At 40.8% G+C, this 22,183-nt stretch overlaps 1 protein-coding gene and 2 long non-coding RNA genes across 6 annotated transcripts in view; 2 read left to right on the top strand and 1 right to left on the bottom strand.

Annotated features, from left to right (window-relative positions):
• Positions 1 to 1,655, top strand: part of LOC132984436 (adhesion G protein-coupled receptor F5-like) — a 35,872-nt gene extending 34,217 nt beyond the window's left edge. For all 4 annotated transcript variants that reach the window (XM_061051276.1, XM_061051277.1, XM_061051275.1 and 1 more), the window contains one exon: positions 1,258 to 1,655. In XM_061051276.1, the coding sequence (XP_060907259.1) occupies positions 1,258 to 1,316 (59 nt within the window). In that variant the 3' untranslated portion in view covers positions 1,317 to 1,655. The remainder of the gene's footprint in view (positions 1 to 1,257) is intronic.
• The window catches only part of LOC132984533 (uncharacterized), a 301,578-nt gene that overhangs the window by 199,047 nt on the left and 80,348 nt on the right, over positions 1 to 22,183 (bottom strand). The window lies entirely within an intron of this gene.
• LOC132984534 (uncharacterized) overlaps positions 1 to 22,183 on the top strand; it is a 93,866-nt gene that overhangs the window by 40,597 nt on the left and 31,086 nt on the right. The gene's annotated exons all lie outside the window — the stretch shown is intronic.

Raw genomic sequence — 22,183 nt, 5'->3', positions numbered from 1 at the left:
AAACTGTAGGAGTTGTTGTTATTCTTGTCACAAATAAATCGCTTATTTGAGAGCTTCAAAATGCCCGAAACTTTGCACAAAATTCAAGAAAGCATAAAATGTACGTGTGATAGTGTTTTCGTACGTGTGACGCAAAGTGGCTTAGCAGCGCCCCCTAAAGTACAGCCCCTGAACTGCATTTAGTCTACATGTATGAACATTGGTACCCATATAACTCATGGCTAGGCCTATAAAAAAATATATTATGACCATAGTGACAAATGTACAGTAAGTCCACTGAGTACAGTACAACGTCCATTTTCGGCGATTCACAGGGAGTTTTATCTTACTTGGTACATATTTAATTCTGTTATCCAATGTTTACACCCATGAGAACAACATGTGTAAACTACAACTTAACTGATTGATAGCGGCGTACACCTGTGAGGCGTTCCTTTACATTAATTACCCACGCAGTCCACTACTGAAATTAAACAATACTTGGATAGATATTCAGAAAGTTTTGTATTTTAAAGTTCATTTCCAAATACTGTGTTGGGGCCCTGTAGCCAATAAGCAGGTTAAGGTGTTTTTCTGATCCAGTGAAAAATCTCAACATGTATCACAGAGACTGCCCAAATTGTGGCACTTCTTTATTCATATTTTTCAGTATAGCTACTCTGTTTATTCATTTGGTGCAACCAACTGGTGACATTTTCCGGCCAACTTTAGGTTTATAGTCATCTGCTTTAAACAACTAAAGACAATCTGATGTGTTTCCACAGCTCTGCAGGCCAGCACAGCACTCGGCAGTGATTATATTAAGAGCGCTCTCTCTCTCTCTCCCCAAAGTGCAGCAAGTCGACAGACATGGGCCGCCTTACAAAGCAAGATCAAATTCATGATTTTTGATTCCATTTGTTTAGTGGTATCCTGATTTTGTGCACAGCTAAATATTCTTCCCTTGGTAGTAGTGTCCTACCTTTGCATTGCACAAGTTTTGTTTACGATTAAAGGCCCATCTCATATTGATGCCTATCCCACATAAAGGCAGGATCATTTTACAGACTCAAGGCAATAAATAGAGCCCGACTGATTAATCAGCCAGCTGATAATATCGGCTATAAAGTGACTATCGGTATCGGCTAATTTGATTTAGGTTTAGCCTCACCAGGAGCTGGGAAGTCTGTGGACTTGTCTTAGTATCAATCATTTTTCTTTCCTTTTTGGCGAAGGACTAAACACATTATTTTGTTGCTGTGTTTTGTTTTTTTCCAGATGGTTACAACATCTCATCCAACGACTCTAATGTGACTCAGTCTCTCAACACTTCATAATGTTTGCAGAGCGCTTCAATCAGTCCACTCTGAAAAACAACCAACGGAGCTCGACACTTTTTCTCCAACGTTACGACAACTAATCATGAATACAGTTTTCTTTTTAAAGCTGCTGCACAGCTTACAACTCTGTTATACATACAAGCATTTATATGTATGTTATTACATTCATTTATGTTGGATAAATAGTATTAATTATCTTCTTTGAGAAAGGAGTTTCATGTACTTGCTATAGGTCAGGAGATATACTCTGGAAAATGTGTGTCGTCATTCTCATTTCTGACCACTAGAGGCAGAAGTGCACCGATATTTTCTTTCAGGTACTTTAATTTCTTGATGCACTTAAAAAAACAAAACATGTAGCTACATATAAAAGGCATTAATCTTAATAAGTGATCGTATATTACTGTGTTTTTGTCATATAATAAATACTTTCTGAATGCAGAGACTTTAATAACCTGTTTTATACGTCACACACACACACACACACACACACACACACACACACACACACACACGTGTGGTGGTGACTGAGTCTGCAGAGACTTTGTCCTCTGACTGGATTTTTATGTTTTGGTTTGCTTTTGTTGACTCTGGCTGGTTCTGGGTGGGGAGTTGTTGTGTTTCCTCCAGCCAATGATAGCGCTCAGATGAGTTTAGGAGTGGAAACAGTTCAGCAATTGGGTGCGATTTCCTACCTGTGAATATGCCAGACATGGGTGTAGCAGCAAAAAGAAAGTATAATCATAGTGAGGCAGATAAAGCTCGTTCTGAAACAAGGTTAAATCTTGTGTCGTCTTTCACCCTCAGACGTGGAGTTGTTCCCCTTCCTGTTGGACAGGCAGGTGCAAACACCTGCGGTTGTTGCCATGCATACATAAAGAAAAATGAGGCAGATCATTAAAACAGAACAGTACTCAGTGTACATTTTATTTGGTCCACAACAGAACAAACATGTCAAAGTCTGAGCAAGAACACATCATCTAAGCATAACAAGAACAAATTCAATTTAGTCACTTGTGTGAAATGAAATGTCGTCGACTGCTCGTTTTATCACAACATATAATCATCATATGAAAACAACATGTCAAACAGCATTACAGATTGTATTACACTTCTTCAGCATGAGCAGCACTGATAATGATTCAACTCTGCCTTCATGATCACTACATATCAAATGAATATGTATCCGGGGCACCTGTAGCCTGTCCTATTTATAAATAAAGGCATAAAAGGCCCAAAAATAAAAAATTTAAATCAATATGTACTTAAAAAAAGCAAAAGCTCAGCATAATGTCTAAACTGGGTTAACATTTATGTGAGTAAGCAGTGCTCCTACTCTTTGTAGCAAATCAAAGTGAACTGATTAGATACACGTAACTCTGCATGTTACAAACATGAGCAGATCAATTAAAGGCCACCATGATCCAAGCAGCAGCTTGTATTCAACTGTTTGTTAACACACACTAGTCATAGCGATCGGGACATCACCTACTGGTTTAAAACATTTCAGTCACGCCCTGCTGAGCATGTGGGTGTAAGGCACTTTTTAAACCCCCCTCTTACTGTCTGTGGTAACAGAATACATGCGACCGTGACTTTAAAATAGGTTTAAAATATTCTGAAAAGAAAAAATAATTAAAGGTCACATATTCTCCTCCTCTTCAACCAGTTTAAATAAGTCTCAGAGCTCCTCAAAACATGTGTGTGAAGTTTCTTGTTCTAAATCCACTCTGATCCTGTATTTGATCATGTCTATAAACCCCTCTATTTCAGCCCTGCTCAGAACAGGCTGTTTCTGGTTCTGTGTCTTTAAATATGTAAATGAGCTGTGTCTGACCACGCCCCCTCTCTGGAAGGGCCTGGGTGTCTCTGGCATGTCCTATTGTTTACGGTGAGAAGGCAGACTCAGAGGGCAGAACAAACACCTAGCTGTGGGAGTGTCACCCACCTGGGGGAGGGGTTACTGCCCTTTGTGATGTCATGAATGGAAAATCTCCAAACGGCCTGTTTGAGCACACATTTTCTGAAAAAGTGGAGCAGGCAAAAGACGGAGAGGATGAACTTTTCTCATCATTTCTCATGGGGGTTTGTAGACAGACTAGAGACACATGTTAGTGTTAGAACAACATGGTGAAGTGTATTTTGTATAACATGTGACCTTTAAAAAGGTTTAGAGCAAACGTGTGGCAGCCATGTTTGTAGTTTGAGTTAGAGAAATGCCTGGTCCCTTGTCTCAGCTGTCAGAACAACACGCCCCCCTCCCTCCCATCTGCTGCTGTTCAGGAAATGTTCGACTGCAAGGCTGAAGGAATATTCAGGTACGACCAAAGCAGGAGAGAGAGAGTGAACTTTCCTGACTTTATTCAACACAAAGCTTTGAATTTTAGGACAGGTGATATGGCTCCAAATTAAATCCCACAACTTCAATACCCGTTCAATCCATACTAGAGGCTTTGAACATTTGTGGCCAACATGATAAATCATGAATAATGCTTTCGCTCTCACTGGCCGAGTTATGTTTTATTCTGCTTATACACTTAACATCTTAATATTGATTAAGTATGACTAGGAATAATCAAAACAGAGCTATACTTGATCATTGAATCCAACACAGAGAGAAACTTATCGCTTACCTCACTTTTAAAGAATTACAACTCTTTCTTGTCTACTTCTGGCCAGCAGCGTATAGCCGTAGAGGACAAATCCACGAACCGGAGGCGCTTCAGGTTTGAGCAGGTTCGAATCCAGCTCGACCCCAAAAAAAATCCAATATTTGGACAAGAATAATTCACTACATTGTACATGAGAAAGTGAAATCATGAGGAAAGATAAGATTAGAATAATGTTACTATTAAATGTTTAATTAAATTGAATAGTTATAATAAACTATGTCTTGTCTATAAACAAATTCTTCATAAAAGATGCTTCAGGTTACATTAAATTGATATCATGTGAATGAAAATGACCTGAAATGTACAAGAACAGTCCCTGAGTAAATTAAGTAAGTTTATTTTCAGTTCCAATATCAAGAAAAGACAGCAAAACAGAAAGGCCTTCACAATATTTTATTATACACAATGATAAACACAACTAAACAAATGACAGAATAAATAAATGTATGTGCATTGATGTATCTTTACGGTAAGTATGAGGTGTTGTATAATTGTAAAAATGTATATGTATCTATTGTTATTTTATCTTACAACTGTATATTGTTATAGTTAATGTAGTTAGATATGCTGTACATAGATATATATCATTTTCAATAACTTGTTTACTCTTCTTCTAAACTGTCTCAACAGCTGCGATAACAAGTGTCTTATTTTAAAAAAACAGCAGTTCTCCAGTTAGGAATTATTCTGGATTCAAGAGAGACACGTCACAAACACGGGGACAGCAGAAGACATTGGAACAGTAAGTTAGTCGATATGGAATATTTTTTAGCTTACACACTTCATGCCAACATTCCAATACTGAAAAAGATAGTCTCAGGTTTTCGTGATATTGTGCAGTACTGTCGCTTCCTGCCCTGCACAATCAAGATAAAGATACAGGACAACCAAAGGCCTTACAAACTGACTGAAAAACTGAAGAAGAAAAAGACTTGTATTGAAGTACTGTAACCTCGGTTTACCCCACACTGGCAAAGACTGACTGCTGTTATTTTAAATACTGAATCCTACAGGCTTTTATCCAACGAACTTTGTACAATAAAGGTCACTTTTAATTCCCTTGAATGTATTTGCTCTTCCTTATTGCACTTTTATGCAGCATTGTGATGAAGAGCTGTAAAACAAATTCTTATTTTTGGAACACAACAACAATAAAGATCTATTATTAAAACCTCTGTTAATTCTTAATTCCAAATCACACAAAAACAAAAATGATATACACAATAAATGAACTTGAAGAGAAATACACAGTATATTTAAAGTTTGTAGCTATAAACATATTTACAATATCAGTGCAAAAGCACTAAAGCAGTCACTTTTTCTTTTCAGTGACCCATCTGTCCCTTTCAGTGTTCAGACTGCTGAAATTCAACCCAGGTCATTTCTTTGACCATGCCCTGTGCCCTGTACAAGGAGAACACTCTGGAGGGGCAGTAAATGTACTTTCCCAGCACCCCCGGGAAGGATGTATGAATGTGAGGGCTGCACGGACCCTGCTTTAGTGGCTGGTGACAGAACCTGCAGAGGCGACCTGTTGGCAGCTGCACTGTTGACATCCTCTTTGCCCTCTCCTCTTTCCACCTTTCTCCATTCTGCCCCCCTCTGTTTGGCAGCATCCAGCTCCCGCTCAAAAAACAGAGAGGCAGCAAAGTCCTCAAACGACATCCTGGGGTTTTTAAGGCCTTCATGTTCATAGGTCTTAAAAACCTTAGTGGAACAATAAAAGTACTTCACAATTGGGGTTTGATAAAAGAAATGGACTGAAGAGCCATCCCCAAGATATCTAGACTTTGGCTGCCCACAGGCTAAACAGTTCCTAGTCATCTTCTTCTGTTGTTGTTGTTGTTGTTGCTGTTTTTCCATGATCTCTGTCACAATCTTCTCTACTGTAGCCCGGCTCAGTGACTCCTCCTGAGGAGGGGTCACAGGTGGAGGGTTGACAGCAGCTGGAGGAAGAATTGTGACAGGAACGCTGACTGTCTGGCTGCTTGTAGTCAAACTTTGCCATAGCTGCTGTGTTTCCCAAACTTTCGCTGGGCTGGTGTTGAGGGAGGAGCTGGTGTTTTTTAATTTTGCCAGATGTTTGACATATCTTGAGATATGCTGGCATGTGGTCGGATGGAGAAGGCTGTTGGGGTCAGTGCATGCCCTGTGCACCATGGCAGCATAGTCTTTAGTCCTTAGCTCCATGGTGCTTTATTAGGAGCCCATCGATGGCAGCTCTCATGGGCTCTGTCCACCGGCTGTGGTCCAGCACCTGAACCCGACTTCCTGTCTTAATGGGACCAGTGCGAGCAGCCCGGAGAGAGGAGGATACAGGGAGCAGAGTAGGCATTGGAAAGTCTAAAAAAATAAAGCAAAAGATTGTTACACAAGTTGATAATTAACAGCTGTAAATATAATAAAATTATATTTCAACTTGGGTTCAAATCATAGTTAGGTAAAGTAAAGAGTTATTTTTTAAAACAGATTAACAGTTCAATGTTTTGCATTTTTATATTTCCCATTGCTTTTATATTTGAATACAGTTGCTTAATCAAAATTCATGACACTATATTAAAAAAATTCTCCTAAAATGAATTTTGACCAAAAAGTTAATGTCTGTTTAAAATCATCAGGCCTTCCTTGGATAAATCTAATCAAACTCGGCTCGGTTAAAATGTATTTTTAACCGATGGACATTTGATACTTCTTTACTTAAGGATAAAGAATTTAAATCCAAAATGCAAGGGTGGATTGCCAATTATATAAGGGAAAATAATAATCCCCTAATAGAGTCCAATATCATCTGGGAAGCTGCAAAAGCCACTTTGAGGGGACTAATAATTTCATATGTTTCTTTTAAAAAACGGGAAGAAAGGAAGCAAAGACAAGAACTTGAAAGAGAAGTAAGTAGATGTGAGGCACTCCATAAGACCGCCACCACAGAGTACAATTGGGGACAACTGATAGTGGCTAGAGTTAAATTAAATCTTAACATTTCAGAGGAAATTACCAAAGAAATTAATTATATTACACAAAAGCACTATGAATTTGGCAATAAACCAAGTAAATTACTTGCCCATCAACTAAAAAAAGAGCAATCAGAAAGGGTTAAATCTGCAATTCGCTTGGAAGACAATAAGACAAATCATAACCCAAAAGAAATCAACAAAGTTTGTCATGACTTTTATAACAAACTCTATGAATCAGATAGTAGTTACTCTCAAGAAGAATTGGATAATTATCTCCAAAGCATGAATTTACCTAAACTTTCTGAATTAGATCAACAACACCTTAATTCGCCATTCACAGAAGCAGAAGTTTGGGCTACAGTTAAATTAATGCTGACAAACAAAAGCCCAGGGCCAGACGGTTTTACAGCCGAATTTTATAAAGAATTCTGGACTGATCTTCAGTCAATTTTTATGCCAATGATTAATCACTTCTGTCATAATAAAATACTCCCCAACTCCATGAATTATGCAAATATTAGTGTGTTACATAAAAGTGGCAAGGATCCCTTAAATTGTTCCTCATATAGACCTATTAGTCTTCTTAACCGTGATTATAAGATTATTACGAAACTATTAGCAAACAGACTCGAATCTAATCTACCTAAATTAATAAATCCGGATCAATCAGGTTTCACAAAAGGGAGATATGCTGCGGTCAATATAAGGAGACTTCTGAATACAATAAATAATTTGGACAACTCCCGGAAGCCTTCTCTGCTTCTATCCTTAGATGCGGAGAAGGCTTTTGATAGGGTTGAATGGAATCTCCTTTTCTCTGTTCTTCATAGTTTTAATGTGGGCCTTAATTTCATCGAATGGATCAAATCAATTTATAAAAAACCCCAAAGCGGCCGTCATCACTCTGAGTACTTTTCTTCGACCAGAGGGACAAGACAGGGGTGCCCATTGTCACCCTTGTTTTTTGCAATGGTGGTTGAACCATTGGCGTCATGTGTACGAGACAATATAAACATTAAAGGATTAAAGATTGAGGATAACGAACATAAAATATCGTTATACGCAGATGATATAATTGTATACATAACAGATCCAGAAAACTCAACATCACATTTATATAGTACAATAAAACAATTTGGAAAATACTCTGGATACAAGATCAATTTTAACAAATCTAATGCTTGCCTCTTGCATATGTCTCCAACAGAAAACATGTATAGGTCCTATACTTTCCAATGGACGCCTGGTGGCTTTAAATACCTTGGAATAAATATCACACCAAAATTAGACGCTCTATTCAAAGAGAACTACACCCCTCTGATAGATAAGATAAAAGCAGATTTATGTAAGTGGTCAACTCTACCATTATCTCTGTTAGGAAGAATAAATGTTATAATAATGAATGTTCTACCAAGATTTAATTTTCTTTTCCAAATGTTACCATGTTATTTATCTTGAGCATTTTTTAAACCTTTAAACAAAGACATTTCTAAATTTATCTGGTCCAATAAGAAACCAAGGATTAGTTTCACAAACCTCATGAAACCAGAAAACATGGGGGGCCTTGGTCTCCCCAACCTCCAGTATTACTTTTGGTCAGCTCAATTACGTAATTTAATATCATGGTCACTGGGGAGACAGGACTCATTGTGGGTCCAGATGGAGGCCAATTTTTTTGATCCCTTGCCTTTGGACTCCCTTATATTTATAAAACAATTTAATAGGATAAAAAACATGGATCAGAGCTTCACTGTCTTCAATACGCTTTTAGCATGGAAAGACTGTATTAGGACACTTGGTTTCACTAACTATACTTCTATGTATTCTCCTATCCATCAAAATCCTGATTTGAAAAAACATTTAACATCAATTAATATAAGTAAATGGACAAGTTTCGGCATAAAACAATTTAGAGATTTGTTTCATAAAAACTTACAACCAAAATCATTCATTGACTTAAAAACTGAATATGGCGTCCCGAACACAGATTTTTTAAAAATATCTACAGATTCTGAATGTTGTTGGATCACTAATCAAAGAAAAAAAGTTACGCTTTGGATTATCAGAAATGGAGGATACATTAATCTCCTCAATAACAATTAAAGGTAAAATTAGCTAAGTATATGGTATCCTATCTACAACGGGTCATTCATGTTTTCTAACTTTATTAAATATCTGGGAAAAGGACCTAGGGTTGTTTTTAAATGAAAATATTTGGTCAAACATTTGTGAAAGAATACATTTCCCATATACAAGTAACAAAATCAAGGAAGCAAATTTAAAGTTAAGAGATGGCTCTTCAGTCCATTTCTTTTATCAAACCCCAATTGTGAAGTACTTTTATTGTTCCACTAAGGTTTTTTGAACATGAAGGCCTTAACTTTAAACAGGGGGTATATATAGTACAAAATGAATGATGAAGTTAACTGGGGGGAATTGAGAATGAATTGAGACAGTATTTGCAGAGAATGACAAGGTAAAGTGACAAGTGATTAAAGTGCAAGTAATGTAAACAGCAGAGAAGAGAGGCAGTGTTGTACCACAGTAATGCAGAGTGCAGTTATATAATATAATATAGTATAATATAATATAATATAGTGCAATATGAACAATATAGTATAATATAATGAAATGTTATATAATATAGACTTGTATAATAATATAATAAAAATATATAGAATGTACAGTATATATGTATATTGATACTAAATAATAATAATAATAATAATAATAATACAATAATAATCATAACAATGATAATAATGAAGCAGGTCATGTGGGTAGTGTTCTATGGGGGTGAAGTTTAGTGTCCAGGACGTACTGTTATTGTTGTCATAGGCTGCTGTTGTACAGTCTTATGGCAGTGGGCACAAAGGAGCGCCTGAAGCGCTCTGTTTTGCACCTGGGGGGGATGAGGCGTTGGCTGAAGGAACTGCCCATCTGCCACAGCTCACCATGTAGAGGGTGAGAGGAGTTATCCAGGATGGATAAGATTTTGTCCTTCATCCTCCTCTCACCCACTGTCTCCAAACTGTCCAGATCAAGACCCACTACAGAGCGGGCCTTCCTCACCAGCTTGTTCAGCCTGTTTGCCTCACCAGTCTTGATGCCACCCCACCAGCACGCCACAGCAAAAAAGAGGGCACTGGCCACCACAGACTGGTAGAAGGTCTTCAGGAGTCTGTTGCAGACACTGAACGATCTGAGTCTCCTCAGGAAGAACATCCTGCTCTGTCCCTTCCTGAAGAGGGCGTCAGAGTTGTGAGACCAGTTTATTGTTGATGTGGACCCCAAGGTACTTGTATGAGTCCACCCTCTCCACTTCCTCCCCCTGGATGATGACTGGGGCAGGGGGCCTCTTCTTCTTCCGGTAGTCCACTACCACCTCCTTTTTTTTTGCTGATGTTGAGCTTCAGGTGGTTGCTTTCGCACCATGTGATGAAGCTCTCTAACAGTCCTCTGTACTCCTTCTCGTCATCATCAGTGATGCACCCAACAATGGAGGAGTCGTCAGAAAACTTTTGGAGGTGGCAGGAACCAGAGTTAAACCTGAAGTCTGATGTGAAGAGAGTGAAGAGAAAAGGCACCAGAACAGTTCCTTGAGGTACTCCTGTGTTGCCCGTCACTACATCAGAGACACAGCCGTAGACTCTGACATACTGTGGCCGGCCCGTGAGGTAGTTAAAAATCCAAGCTGTGGTGTCAGGGTGCAGCTGCATATCCAGCAGTTTGTCCCTCAGGAGGCAGGGCTGGATGGTATTGAAAGCACTGGAGAAGTCAAAGAACATGACTCTCACAGTGCTTCCCTTCGTCTTCAGGTGTGACAGGGCTTTGTGGGTCAGGAAGATGATAGCATCCTCCACACCAATGTGCCTCTGATATGCAAACTGCAACGGATCCTGGAAAGCAGTGAGCAGGGTCCTCAGGTGCTGGAGAACCAGCCTCTCAAATGTCTTCATGGCATGTGACGTGAGTGCCACAGGTCTGTAGTCATTGAGAGCGCTGGGATGACCTTTCTTTGGAATTGGGACGATGCAGGAGGTCTTCCACAGGTCAGGCACCTTCATCAGCCTCAGGGAGAGGTTGAAGAGGTGCTGAAAGACTCCTGCAAGCTGCCCAGCACACACCTTGAGGATCCTGGGACTGATGTTGTCTGGTCCACTGTCTTTTCTGATGTGGAGTCTGGAGAGTTCTCTTTGTACCTGGCTGGTAGTAAGAGTGAGAGTGGGACAGTGAGCGGGGGAGGGGTATGGAGAACTGTCTATTGTCATGCAGGTACCTGAAGGGAGGGAGCTGGCGGGTGAGGGGGGGCTGTCCTTTGAAGCTGCTGATGAGGAGCTGAGAGAGGGGGGGAGGTGGTCAGGACCTTGATGGGAGGAAGAGCAGAGTCTCCAGCAGAGGTGTGAATGGGGGCTGAGGTGGTGGGGGGAGACCTAGACCCAATATTTGAGCTCACTGGGTTGGGGGATGTGTCAAACCTATTGAAAAATAGGTTAAACTCAGCAGCAAATACTGGGTCTCCTTTAATTCTGGGTTCCGGCCTGCTGCAGCCCGTCATCTGCTTCATGCCATTCCACACCTCCTTTGAGTTGTTCTGTCCCATCTTGGCCTCAATCCTGTCCTTGTAGTTGTTCTTGGCCTCTCTCAGCTTCTTCTTTAACTCCTTTTGGACAGCCTTGAGCTCCTCATGATCCCTAGTCATGAAGGCCCTCTTCTTTCTGTTGAGGAGAGCTTTAATGTCTTTAATGATCCATGGTTTGTTATTTGAGAAGCAGCAGACCTTTTTGGTAGGGACTATAGTGTCCTCACAGAAACGGATGTAGTCTGTAATACAATGAGAGAGGCCTTCAATGTCCTCACCATATTCCTCCTTAAACAGTTCCCAGTCTGTGACATTGAAGCACTCCTGCAGGGCCTCCTCTGTATCCTTAGACCAAACCTTCAAAGTCCTTGAGTTGGCCACCTGCTGCTTCACCTTCGCCTGTAGGTGGTCTCAAGGTGGATGAGGTTGTGGTCTGATTCCCCAAGAGGGGGGAGGGAAGAAGAGCTGTATGCTCCCTTCACGTTGGCATACAGGAGGTCCAGGGTTTTATTCCCTCTTGTAGCACAGTGCACATACTGTTTAATGTTCGTCAGGACAGGGGAGAGAGACATGATTAAAGTCCCCGCTGATCAGTATGAGGGCGCTGGGATGCTGTGTTTGTAGTCCCACGATCATAGTGTGGATGACGTCACTCGCGCTAGCGGCTACAGCTGATGGTGGGACGTAAACAGCAACAGCAATGGCATGTGAGAACTCCCATGGCAGATAGTACGGGCGTAATCCCACCGCCAGCAAGACCTCCTCCTCTCTTCTTACCACTCTGTCTCCCCCGTCCGCTCGTACCAGCGTGAAGCCGGCCAGATCGATGTGACTGTCCGGTATATTCCCATTTAGCCATGTCTCCTTGAAGCAAAGTAAACTGCACTCCCTGTTGACACTCTGGCTGTTTACTAAAGCTGTAAGTTCGTCCGCTTTGTTGGCGAGTGACCTGACGTTCCCCATGATGACTGACGGTAGAAAGGGTTTCAATTTCCTGTCTCTCTCGATCCGCTCCCTGACTTTAGCGCCGGCTTTCTTCCCCCTGGCGGACACCTCTCCATAACTCCTCAGGGATGTGTGTAGGAGGAACACCGGCTCCATGCCTGAAGCTCAGTAGTTCCTCACAAGTGTACGTGATCATTCCAACAGTAGAAAAAAAAGTCCCGAAAGAAACACGGAATTCCACGAGTAATACCGCAACTAAAACGCTGCAGCAGTGTCCAACAATAAACACAGAAACAGTGCAAAAATACTTAAATAAAAGCAATAAAATAGACGAAATAAAGAAAAAAGAGTCAGAGCTGCTGCAACAGGCTGCCGACTCTCAGTGCCCGTTGAGAATGATGACATTGAAAAGAAACTTAAATTATATCAATAAAAGTTGAATATATTTATATTATGCAATGCTTTATTCTGTTTAATTAATCCAAAACATTTTTCAATATATTAGGACATATAGTAAGAGTCAGATTATACAATTAACTAAAAATCATGTTGTGATGGAAAATGTGTTCTTTATACCTGTCCACCTACTGGAATTTGGCCTTCTCCACTCCAGCTGCGGTGTAGCGGTGAGATAGACCCTCGTACATGGGATGAAGGGACCGATCACACTCTGACTGCAGCAACACCCAGTTCAAGATCATCCAGTTCTCATTCATGATGGCGTAGGAAGACATTGTGCCAGATGAAAGCACAACCTTCCTAGCCACTTTGCGGGTATGATCTGACCTGAGTGCCTGTCCAAAGGTCCCCTGTAGCAGCAGAGTGAGGAGCTGCTCCTGCCGCTGATATTCACTCACCATGCAGTCGACCAGGTAGTGGGCAGAAATGGACACTCCATACCAGACATCAGGATCAGAGTATCCACCGAAGGGAGCAGGAGTGTCAGTCGGTCTGAGGAGCCCCGTGATGGTCCTCTGGCCGTAGACTCCTGCTTCAGCATCCCTGATGTTGTGGACGCTCTGCAGGTAGGCCAGGTGAGCTCTTTCATACTTTAAATGCAGTGCCTCTGTCAGCTGTTTAGACATGTCCTCTGCTGATCTGCCGCTGCGCCTCAGCTCATCCATTACTGATCTACAAATGGCCTTTTTGAAGGTCAGGAAAGCTGGCACTATGTTACTGATGCGCTTCGGTAGCTTCTCCAGCCATTGGGGTTTGTCAGCATGCCAGTACTTTTTACAGGCCTTGCAGGTGAGTCGCGAGGCTAGAATATAGTACTGACCGCTGATGCCAATGATGACCCTTGGCCTCCCAAGACCAGAAGAAGCTACCTGCGGGTTGGAACAACCATGGAGACAAGGTAAAACATAGTTGTTTCGCACTCTCTCCATCATTTGGTGCTCCGGCTTCCAGATGAAAAATAGATGGAGCTGAAAGTACTTGGGGGACGGCAGATCATAGACTGAGTCTATGAGCTCAGGCTGAGGTGGATGACGCCATAGGGACAGCATGTTCATCGGATGACGTACTGGACGGGACCCTGGCCACAACCCCAGCTTCTCTGCTGTTGGGAGCAGTTCCACTGCGCAACATCCTGGTCATAGGCCGGTACCCTCACTCCAGGCTGCAGGACAGGAGGCTCTGGACATCGCAGAGCTGCAACACACAAACACAGTAAGATATTATAGTACAATCTTAGTAAATAAATAAATAAAATAAAAGAGAGGCTGCTATGGTTAAACTGTGTCAAAGAAATTCATACCTTCATCAAAGACGGTGTCTCCCTCTACTTCCGCAGGAGAAAAATGCTCTGATGAGGGCTCTACAATGGTAAGAAACAAAGTGGTAAGATAGGTGATTTATAAGCATTGAAATGTACATGTGATAAAGAGTTTCCTTTTTCAAAGTATACAACACATTAAAGCATTTACCCTCAGAAAGCGAAGAAACAGTAGTCACTCCAGACTCAGAAGGAGGGATGTGTGAGACTGGATGTCTGTGTGCTTAAGAAAACAGATGGAAGAAAAGTCAACACACAAGTCATTTTTAATACTGTATATATACAGTAGATATAGATAGACAGATAAATAGATACAGACACACATATTACAGCCAAATGTAGTTTAAAATGTCAAAATAAACTGATATTTATGCTTGATAAGAAAATATCGTACTTTGTTTCACACTGGGCTCCTCAATCCCAAGTTGTGGGGCAATGGCAAGCAGCTGAGGTGGAACTGGCAACGGGACCTTTGCTGTGACTAAATATTAAGAATTAGAGTGTCATTTCAATTCAATACAATCTGTATGTCGTTGTATAAATGAGAAGTAAAACAATATTTACCTTTCACAGAGGAAACGTTTCCAGCAAGGTCACCGACCTGAGCAGATCTGGAAACAGTCGCAGACGGCTTACTCCTATGTGCTGTAAAAAAAACAATACTGTAATTTTCTTCACAAATTCATTGTGTTTATGCCTCTAAGTCTGTCTTTGCCTGTTTTCTCTGTTGCTTATTGTCGTTACCAACTGAAAATACACTGTTTGGTTAAACTGTGAATCACTATTTATGAAAAATGCTTTAAAACACTAAAGGTGAAAACAGGTAAAGCAGATAAACAATACTAATATGTAAACAGAATACCTGCCTATCAAGGATTTGGCATGCTGACCTATATCTATTTTTGATTCAAAATGATATTTCACATGCCAAATCCTCAAATGGTAGTCTAAAAATGCTTGCAAACACAGAAAAAAACACTTACCATCATTGATGACAAGTTAACTCCTTAGGTTAGTGGGAAAGTAAAAGAACACAAGCATCAGCACAGGCCAGAACATGGCCAAAATAACAAACTAGTTTAAAGAACAAGTTGGACAAGTCTGCGCCCATACGGGCTGACCTTGTTCAGCAGAATGCTCTGGCTGTGGTCCGTCGGACAGGAGGGGATGCCTCAGACCGTACGGAGGTGCTGGAAGACTACATCCTGCAGTTTGGGAAGTATAAAGGGAAGTCTTTCAGGTGGCTTTTGGAGAATGATATAGGGTACACAATGTATCTTATTAAGAACTTACAAAAGGAGGAAGCAGCAGGTGTCAGTGTGACTGCAGGGCATAGCAAGGACAGCCTACAGTCCTTTGTCAATTATTCCCTCAGTTTTGCTGAGATCCAGACTCTCCAAACCTATGAGGCAAGTGGAGGGGGTGTTATGGCAGCCTCATTGGAAGATGACCAGCTGGTTGGCTTTGGCACTCATGCTAAGAACACCTGGAAGGAGATTTGGGACAGCAGAGCTGATGGCTATGCAACCTTCGTTTTGGGGAAGAGCTGTGTCCCAGGTACACACATGTTTAAGCTGCAGCAGTACCTGCAGAAGAGGCAGCAATCTGCCTCTGCTTCCCCACCTGTTGAACATGCCTCAAGGGTCCCCAAACCCCTGGGTAAATTATTTCATTTATATTTTTATTTGCCATTTCTGATGACATGTGACTAATACTTTTAACCTATCCTAATTTGGGTAAATTGTTATTTTTTTGTACCCTGTAATATTTGTCTGGACCACAGTGATGGATGAGGATGAAGAGCTCGAGAGTACAATAATAAGCATGACATCCTCTAAGTGCAGACCTGTGCACCCTACTTCCACCCTACTTCCCTTTTTCCTATACCTCACTTCTTCCCCTACACTGCATTCCTACTGACACCCATGCCAGCATAAGGCAGATGTCCCCTTTTTATTAAGTGTGTTGATAAAAGTTAATAGGTCTTTCTTCTGTTGATATGATGTTAAAAAAATGTAAATATCTGAATATTATAACTTGCTTGTCAATAAAACTATTTTCATGAAAAAATTGAAATTTATTGTCTTTTTTACTTCTTGGAATCAAAATAATATAGCTGATTTTCAACTTAAATGTACCATTTATATACAAAACCTTCTGTCTCATATACTTTATGGGGTCTGAATAAAAATGCTAAGATGTACTGCTGCCAGTTCACCAACATGGACATTTTAATGCAGTTTCAAACTTTTATATTACTTTTTAGAAGGTGTGCATGATTTAATCTGTATATAAAACAAGGACATCAATGATATATTCAGATCTTAGTAAATAGTAGTAAATTAGATTTTTAAACTAAAATGATTTATACATCAACTTCAAGTACTTCACTCTCAATAAACAAGGTAACAACAAAGGGAATCTATTAAAGTCAATATTAAACAATGTGTTTCATCACAATCGAATTTCCCATGTGCAGTTGAGAATAACTTTGACTCCTGAAATATGTCAACGAATTACAATCATAGCCTAAATCTCATCTCAGATTTGTCTCAGTGGGGATTTGAACCCACACTAAGTAAGCATTCGAACACCTTGGATTAAAAAAAATAGATGCTTTAATCCTATTGGCTGATTTTCTGTTACAGCTATTGACAACTTGCCCCCGTGCCGGAGTCAAGAATTCTACCACTGAAACACCAATGCTTGGCACAAGGGATAATGGGTAGCAGGGTTAGGGTTAGCGCATACAGCGCTACCTTGAGGTCTCCACAGCACTTTGGTGGATTGTTTGCCAAATTTGGTAAGCACTCTCCTGTTCACTTCAAAGTCATTCATAATCCCTTTGGTGTTCTTCTGACTTTACATCCAGTGTCTTCATCCTGAAAGTAACCATATTGTCACCTGTGCAGAATGACGTGGTGTTTGTTGCTGGTAGTTCTGTCGTTCATGGTGCATAACCATCAGCAGGTAGAAAAGTCAACTATGAATAACCGGTTGAGAGTTAACTTTTCCTCACCTCAGCTTGAGAGTAGGGCTAGCGTGAAGCCCCTTTCTTAGGTGGCAAGTAATGGGACTGCGGGTAGAAAGAATATTTCTCCCCAGTGGGTGAATTGAACCCCGGTATTCCGCGTGACAGGCAGAGATATTGTCCACTATACTAACAAGGACTTCTGTTATGTTGCTTTTGGCTCGTGAACGGGCTGATGGCAGCCTTCCAGTATTTACCAGGACTATACAGAGAACCTGAGAAAAGCATGTCCAACTTCGGAGTCCGGTATATAAAATACAGCCGGTAACAAGGCTATACGCGGCTGGCCTTCGCACGTTAGGCCAAGGTGATAACCACTACACTACGGAAACAGACAAAAGACTTCTCGTTGTCATTCGTCATGTAGTACAGTGGTTCCCAACCTGGGGTTCGCAACCCAACTTCCCAGGGTGTCGCCAAGCCCTTTTGATTTTAAGGGTATATGAATTGAAATTGAAGGGGGAAATGTATTGTACAAAATTTGGGGTTTTTAATACTGATTTTCCCCCAAATGTAAAATACCTATGTATAATGAGCAACATAAAGGGAGATAAATATGTTGCATGCAAACAGTCACCTTCAGGTATTTCGGTGCTAGGCATTATACAATGATCAAATGTTTCCCAACGAACAGACTTGAACTTATCCTTCAGCGTTGTGCACTGCAGTCTGATCAGCTCCCAGGACCGTACCACCATTTTGGTGCCTTAGGCAAGATTTCAGCCGTTGCCCCTGTAACCCAGGGATAAATCCCAGAGTTAAAATGAAGTAAACTAAAGTTAAAATATACATATTAGTAGAAACCCCACAGTTACTACAAAAGAAGCTATGTCACTTTAAGAAAGTAATGTTGTCATAGTTTAGTAGAAACACTAATGTTACCATAAAATAAGCTATATCACTTTAAGAAAGTCCCGTTATGATAGTGTAGTGAAACAATGTGGGGGGAGGGTAATTGGCTCCCTGCAGACACTTGTGGGGCAGAGATTCCGTAGATCGGAGAACTATTGAACTAATGAGCTGATGACTCTCACCTGTGTGGGGAGCTGGGGAGCGCAAGGATTGTGAGAGGCATTGTGTGGAGGAGATGAGAAAGAAAACGGACGGAACGGCTGTTGTTCGGGGCTGTAGCTTTGGCACTAAAAACGATAAGGGGACACGTGTGCTGGCCGTGACTTTTAGTGTTGCGGCAGTGAAGACAGTTAGATAGGAGAGTTGTTCCTGTGCCAGGAGGGGGGGATTGGAAGCCTCCTTTAGGTAGTGAGGGACTCAGGGTAGTAAGTGCCTTTGCCGAGCCCACTAGACTGTTCCGACTACAGGTCATGCATCACTGAGGCTACATGCATCGTCTGAATCTACTTCCTGATCCTATACGGGAGATTCCATGCTTGTACCACACGGGGGGGTCTCATCGCCAGACCGGGCGAGTTAAGTCAATTATCTTATTCATGTTTATGTTTTGTTTTGTTAGTCTCAACTAAGTTTTGAGTGTAGGCATATGTCATTAAACCTATTTTAATATTGGATGTGCTAATACCCGGTCTGGGTCTTAATTGAGGGTGACGCTGTGGCTAAGGCAGCCCTCTGCCTCCCCCTATGGTTTGAAGTGGTTTTGACCGTTTGACAGTGTGAAGTGGTCCCTAGTTGTTGGACATGCATGCATTCACCCTTTTCCGTAATTGTGCTGTGCAATTGATTCCTGTGTATTAGTGTGCAGTGTCTCTTAAGGGTGCGTTTATCCTCACTTGCTGTGTTTTTAGGGTCGTAGGGTGGCTACCTTGGCCAGGTTGGGTTTACCTCAGTGGGCCCCTTTTTTACTTAGGGTTTTTAGCCATTGTTTAAATTAAATGAGATTGTTAATAAAGCCTATATTTCTATACCAAAAGTGTGGTGTGAATTCCTTTTGCCTCTGACACCGGACCAGACCTGATTAACAAAGGTGGTGGCAGTTTACAATCTAACCCTTATCAAAAATTATTACACTAGTTTGTTTGAAACGTACGTACCTCAACATGAGGCAAGACAGACTATCTTGTGTGTTTTATGTGTGTTCTTGTAACCTTCCTCTAATGGGTCAATTTAGAGACACATCACGTTTCTTTAATTATGATTGGTCGAGGGGCGGGACAGAAGACGAGACCAAGAGAGAGTAGCGAGAGAAGCGGGGTGAACGTGAGCTTTCCTCACACCGCTGCGTGTGTGTTTCCTATCTGACTAGCAATGAGCTAAATAACTGAGTTAAGTGTTGGATGAAGTGAATGTTAGTAAGGTGCTAAACAGCTACCAGCTTTATTCAGTATATGTTTGTTTGAAAGCTAACTGTAACCTCCTCTAGCCCGAATGCTAATTCTGTGCTAGCGAATGTACGGACAGTGGAGCCACCGCTTAGCACCAGACAGTGCGTCGCAGGAGCGGACTGATTCAGAGGGAGACCCGCTGTTTCCCTCCTGCTTTGTTCCTGGACTGTTCTTCATTGCCACGGCTGATGGCGGCTGGTGACTTTGCTTCATGGCCGCTGAGATGAGCTGCTGACTTTTCATCAGTGTCACAGAGAGGAGGTGCAGACTTGTGGAGTTTTCTTCAGCGCGGCTGAACCGGGTTTGGACCAGTCTTCTTCTTTATCGCCCTTTCTGGATTAACGTTGAACTGACTGTTCGACGTGGGTGAGTGAGTATGGCGTGCTGCCAACGTTCAGTGCATCGAACTCAATTCAGGCCTGCAACGGGGGTTTTGTTTATTTTAATGCCGGCTTTTGTTATTTTGTGTGGGCCCACATTAAAGTGTTAAGAGTGTATTAGTGTTTTCTAACGGATTTAAGCACTTAAAACTGGTAAGTTTAAACAGTCTCAAGGTATTTTGATGACCAACTAGATCAGTATCATAAGAGTGTTTGTATGGTGGCCCATTAGTCAGGTTTAAAGGGTACTTGCCTATCATTTCATTTACCTCGTGGTAGTTTTTCTGATACTCTAAATGAGAGCTGAGAGTGTGTTTAGTTTGCTTTCATTTACTAAGAAGTAAATACATTGATATTTGTCAATAAATACTTTAAAATGCATATTCACCTCTTGGTCGGTTTAATAAATAAGCATATTTAAAAACCGAACGTTTACAGTGTTTAAAGGTAAAACATGTCATCACTCTAGAGTCAGTTAATTCATTTTGTGGTAGGAGCAAGGTAAGGTAGGTTTAATTACAGGACATATAAACTTAAAGGAGCAATAATAGTAATAAGATTAACGTGAGTTCTAAGAGAAGAACCCAGGGCGCTGTATCTCCGACTAGTTGATACATAGGAAGCGCTACACCCCTTATATTACAGCCAGTTAATAATCACAATATACAGTTTAAGAAAACTGGCATACAGCTTTATATTTAACATAATTTTTTCATTGTAAAATAAAAAAATACTTCTAAACAAATGTGAATAAAATAGTAATAACACTAATATTTCTAATACATAAATACAAAATAAATTAAATACAAATAACTAATGTAACAGTACAAACAATACCAAACAGTGCAGGGAGCAGAAGTGGTCACAGACGGCCCGGGGATGGCAGGGGATGGTTTTAAATGTTTTAAAATTGCATCTGGAGAGAGAAGATTTGCATTTGTTTTTTTGTAATTCAACTTTTTAATTTAACTTAACATTCAACAAACAAAACAGACAGCATTGTTGTTGTACAATAGTATGCCCAAAGTCCCATAACAACTGAGTACGTAATTGGAACCAAAATAACAATTCAGTAACCACAGTATACACAGTGCCACATCTTTATCATTACAATGCACCAATGGTACTACATGTATAAGCAAAAAAAGTGGCCCCATAACCTCTGGAAGTTCTCACCTTCATTATTGATTCTGGCTAACACTTGTTCATAAGACACAGTTTCTGACAAATCCTTGGTGATTTAGGTATTGTCATACCCAACCCCTTACCTATGTGTTGCATGACTTCCCAAGTCCCAAAATGGGTTTATAAGTTTGCATTCCCAGAGTGCATGTAAAAATGTTCCTGGTTCTATCTGACACTTCCAACATAAATTATTGGCCAGTATGCCCATCCTATGGAGTTTAGAAGGAGTAAAATAAAACCTATGTATTATTTTATATTGAGTAAATTTCCCCCTAGCCTCCTTTATATACCTCCCCGTATTTGATAGGATTTTTGACCAATCCTCCTCGCTTAATTCACATTCTAAGTCTTTCTGCCAAATCATTCTCAAACTTTTACATATATCTTTTTGTAACCCATTAAAGAGTTTATAGAACCCAGCTGCTCTGTGTGCCATAGAGGGTAACTCCAAAAATTCAATCACAGGATTCTTATTCTGAGTGAATTTGCCCTTAGTGATACCGTCTCTGATTTGTAAGTATTTCCAAAAGTTTCCTTTATACTCCAAATCGTATTTCTGCAGAAGTTCAGAAAAAGACATAAACCTTCCATCTACATATAGGTCACGTATCTTGTGAATCCCTTTTATAATCCATTGATTCCAATAGACAGACCTTTTCCCAATCCGTATGTCCGGATTGTACCATAAAGAAGCATATGATTGTCTTAAGTGTGACGCTCCACATATCCTGTGAACTTCTCTCCAGACTGATTTTGAATGAGCCAGCACTGGGTGTGAAGAATAATCATGTCCGTTAGTCCTTGATCCTTGTGAGAGAACGTCCAAAGGTGTGAAGGGGCTGACCAGCTCCTGTTCTATTTTGATCCAGCACAACTCAGTGTTCGTTTCTCTCCAGTGTTCCCCCAATCTGGATATTTCAAATGCTAGATTGTATAGCCTCATATTGGGGAGGCCTAAGCCTCCTATGTCCCTTGATGACCACATTTTCTTAATGTTAATTCTTGGCCTTTTTTTACCCCAAAGAAAATCTTTGATGATAT

The sequence above is a fragment of the Labrus mixtus genome, chromosome 12 (assembly GCF_963584025.1).
Source record: "Labrus mixtus chromosome 12, fLabMix1.1, whole genome shotgun sequence".
Classification (NCBI taxonomy): domain Eukaryota; kingdom Metazoa; phylum Chordata; class Actinopteri; order Labriformes; family Labridae; genus Labrus; species Labrus mixtus.
The sequence above is the reverse complement of the archived record's forward strand: the minus strand, read 5'-3'. Positions and strand labels throughout refer to the sequence as shown.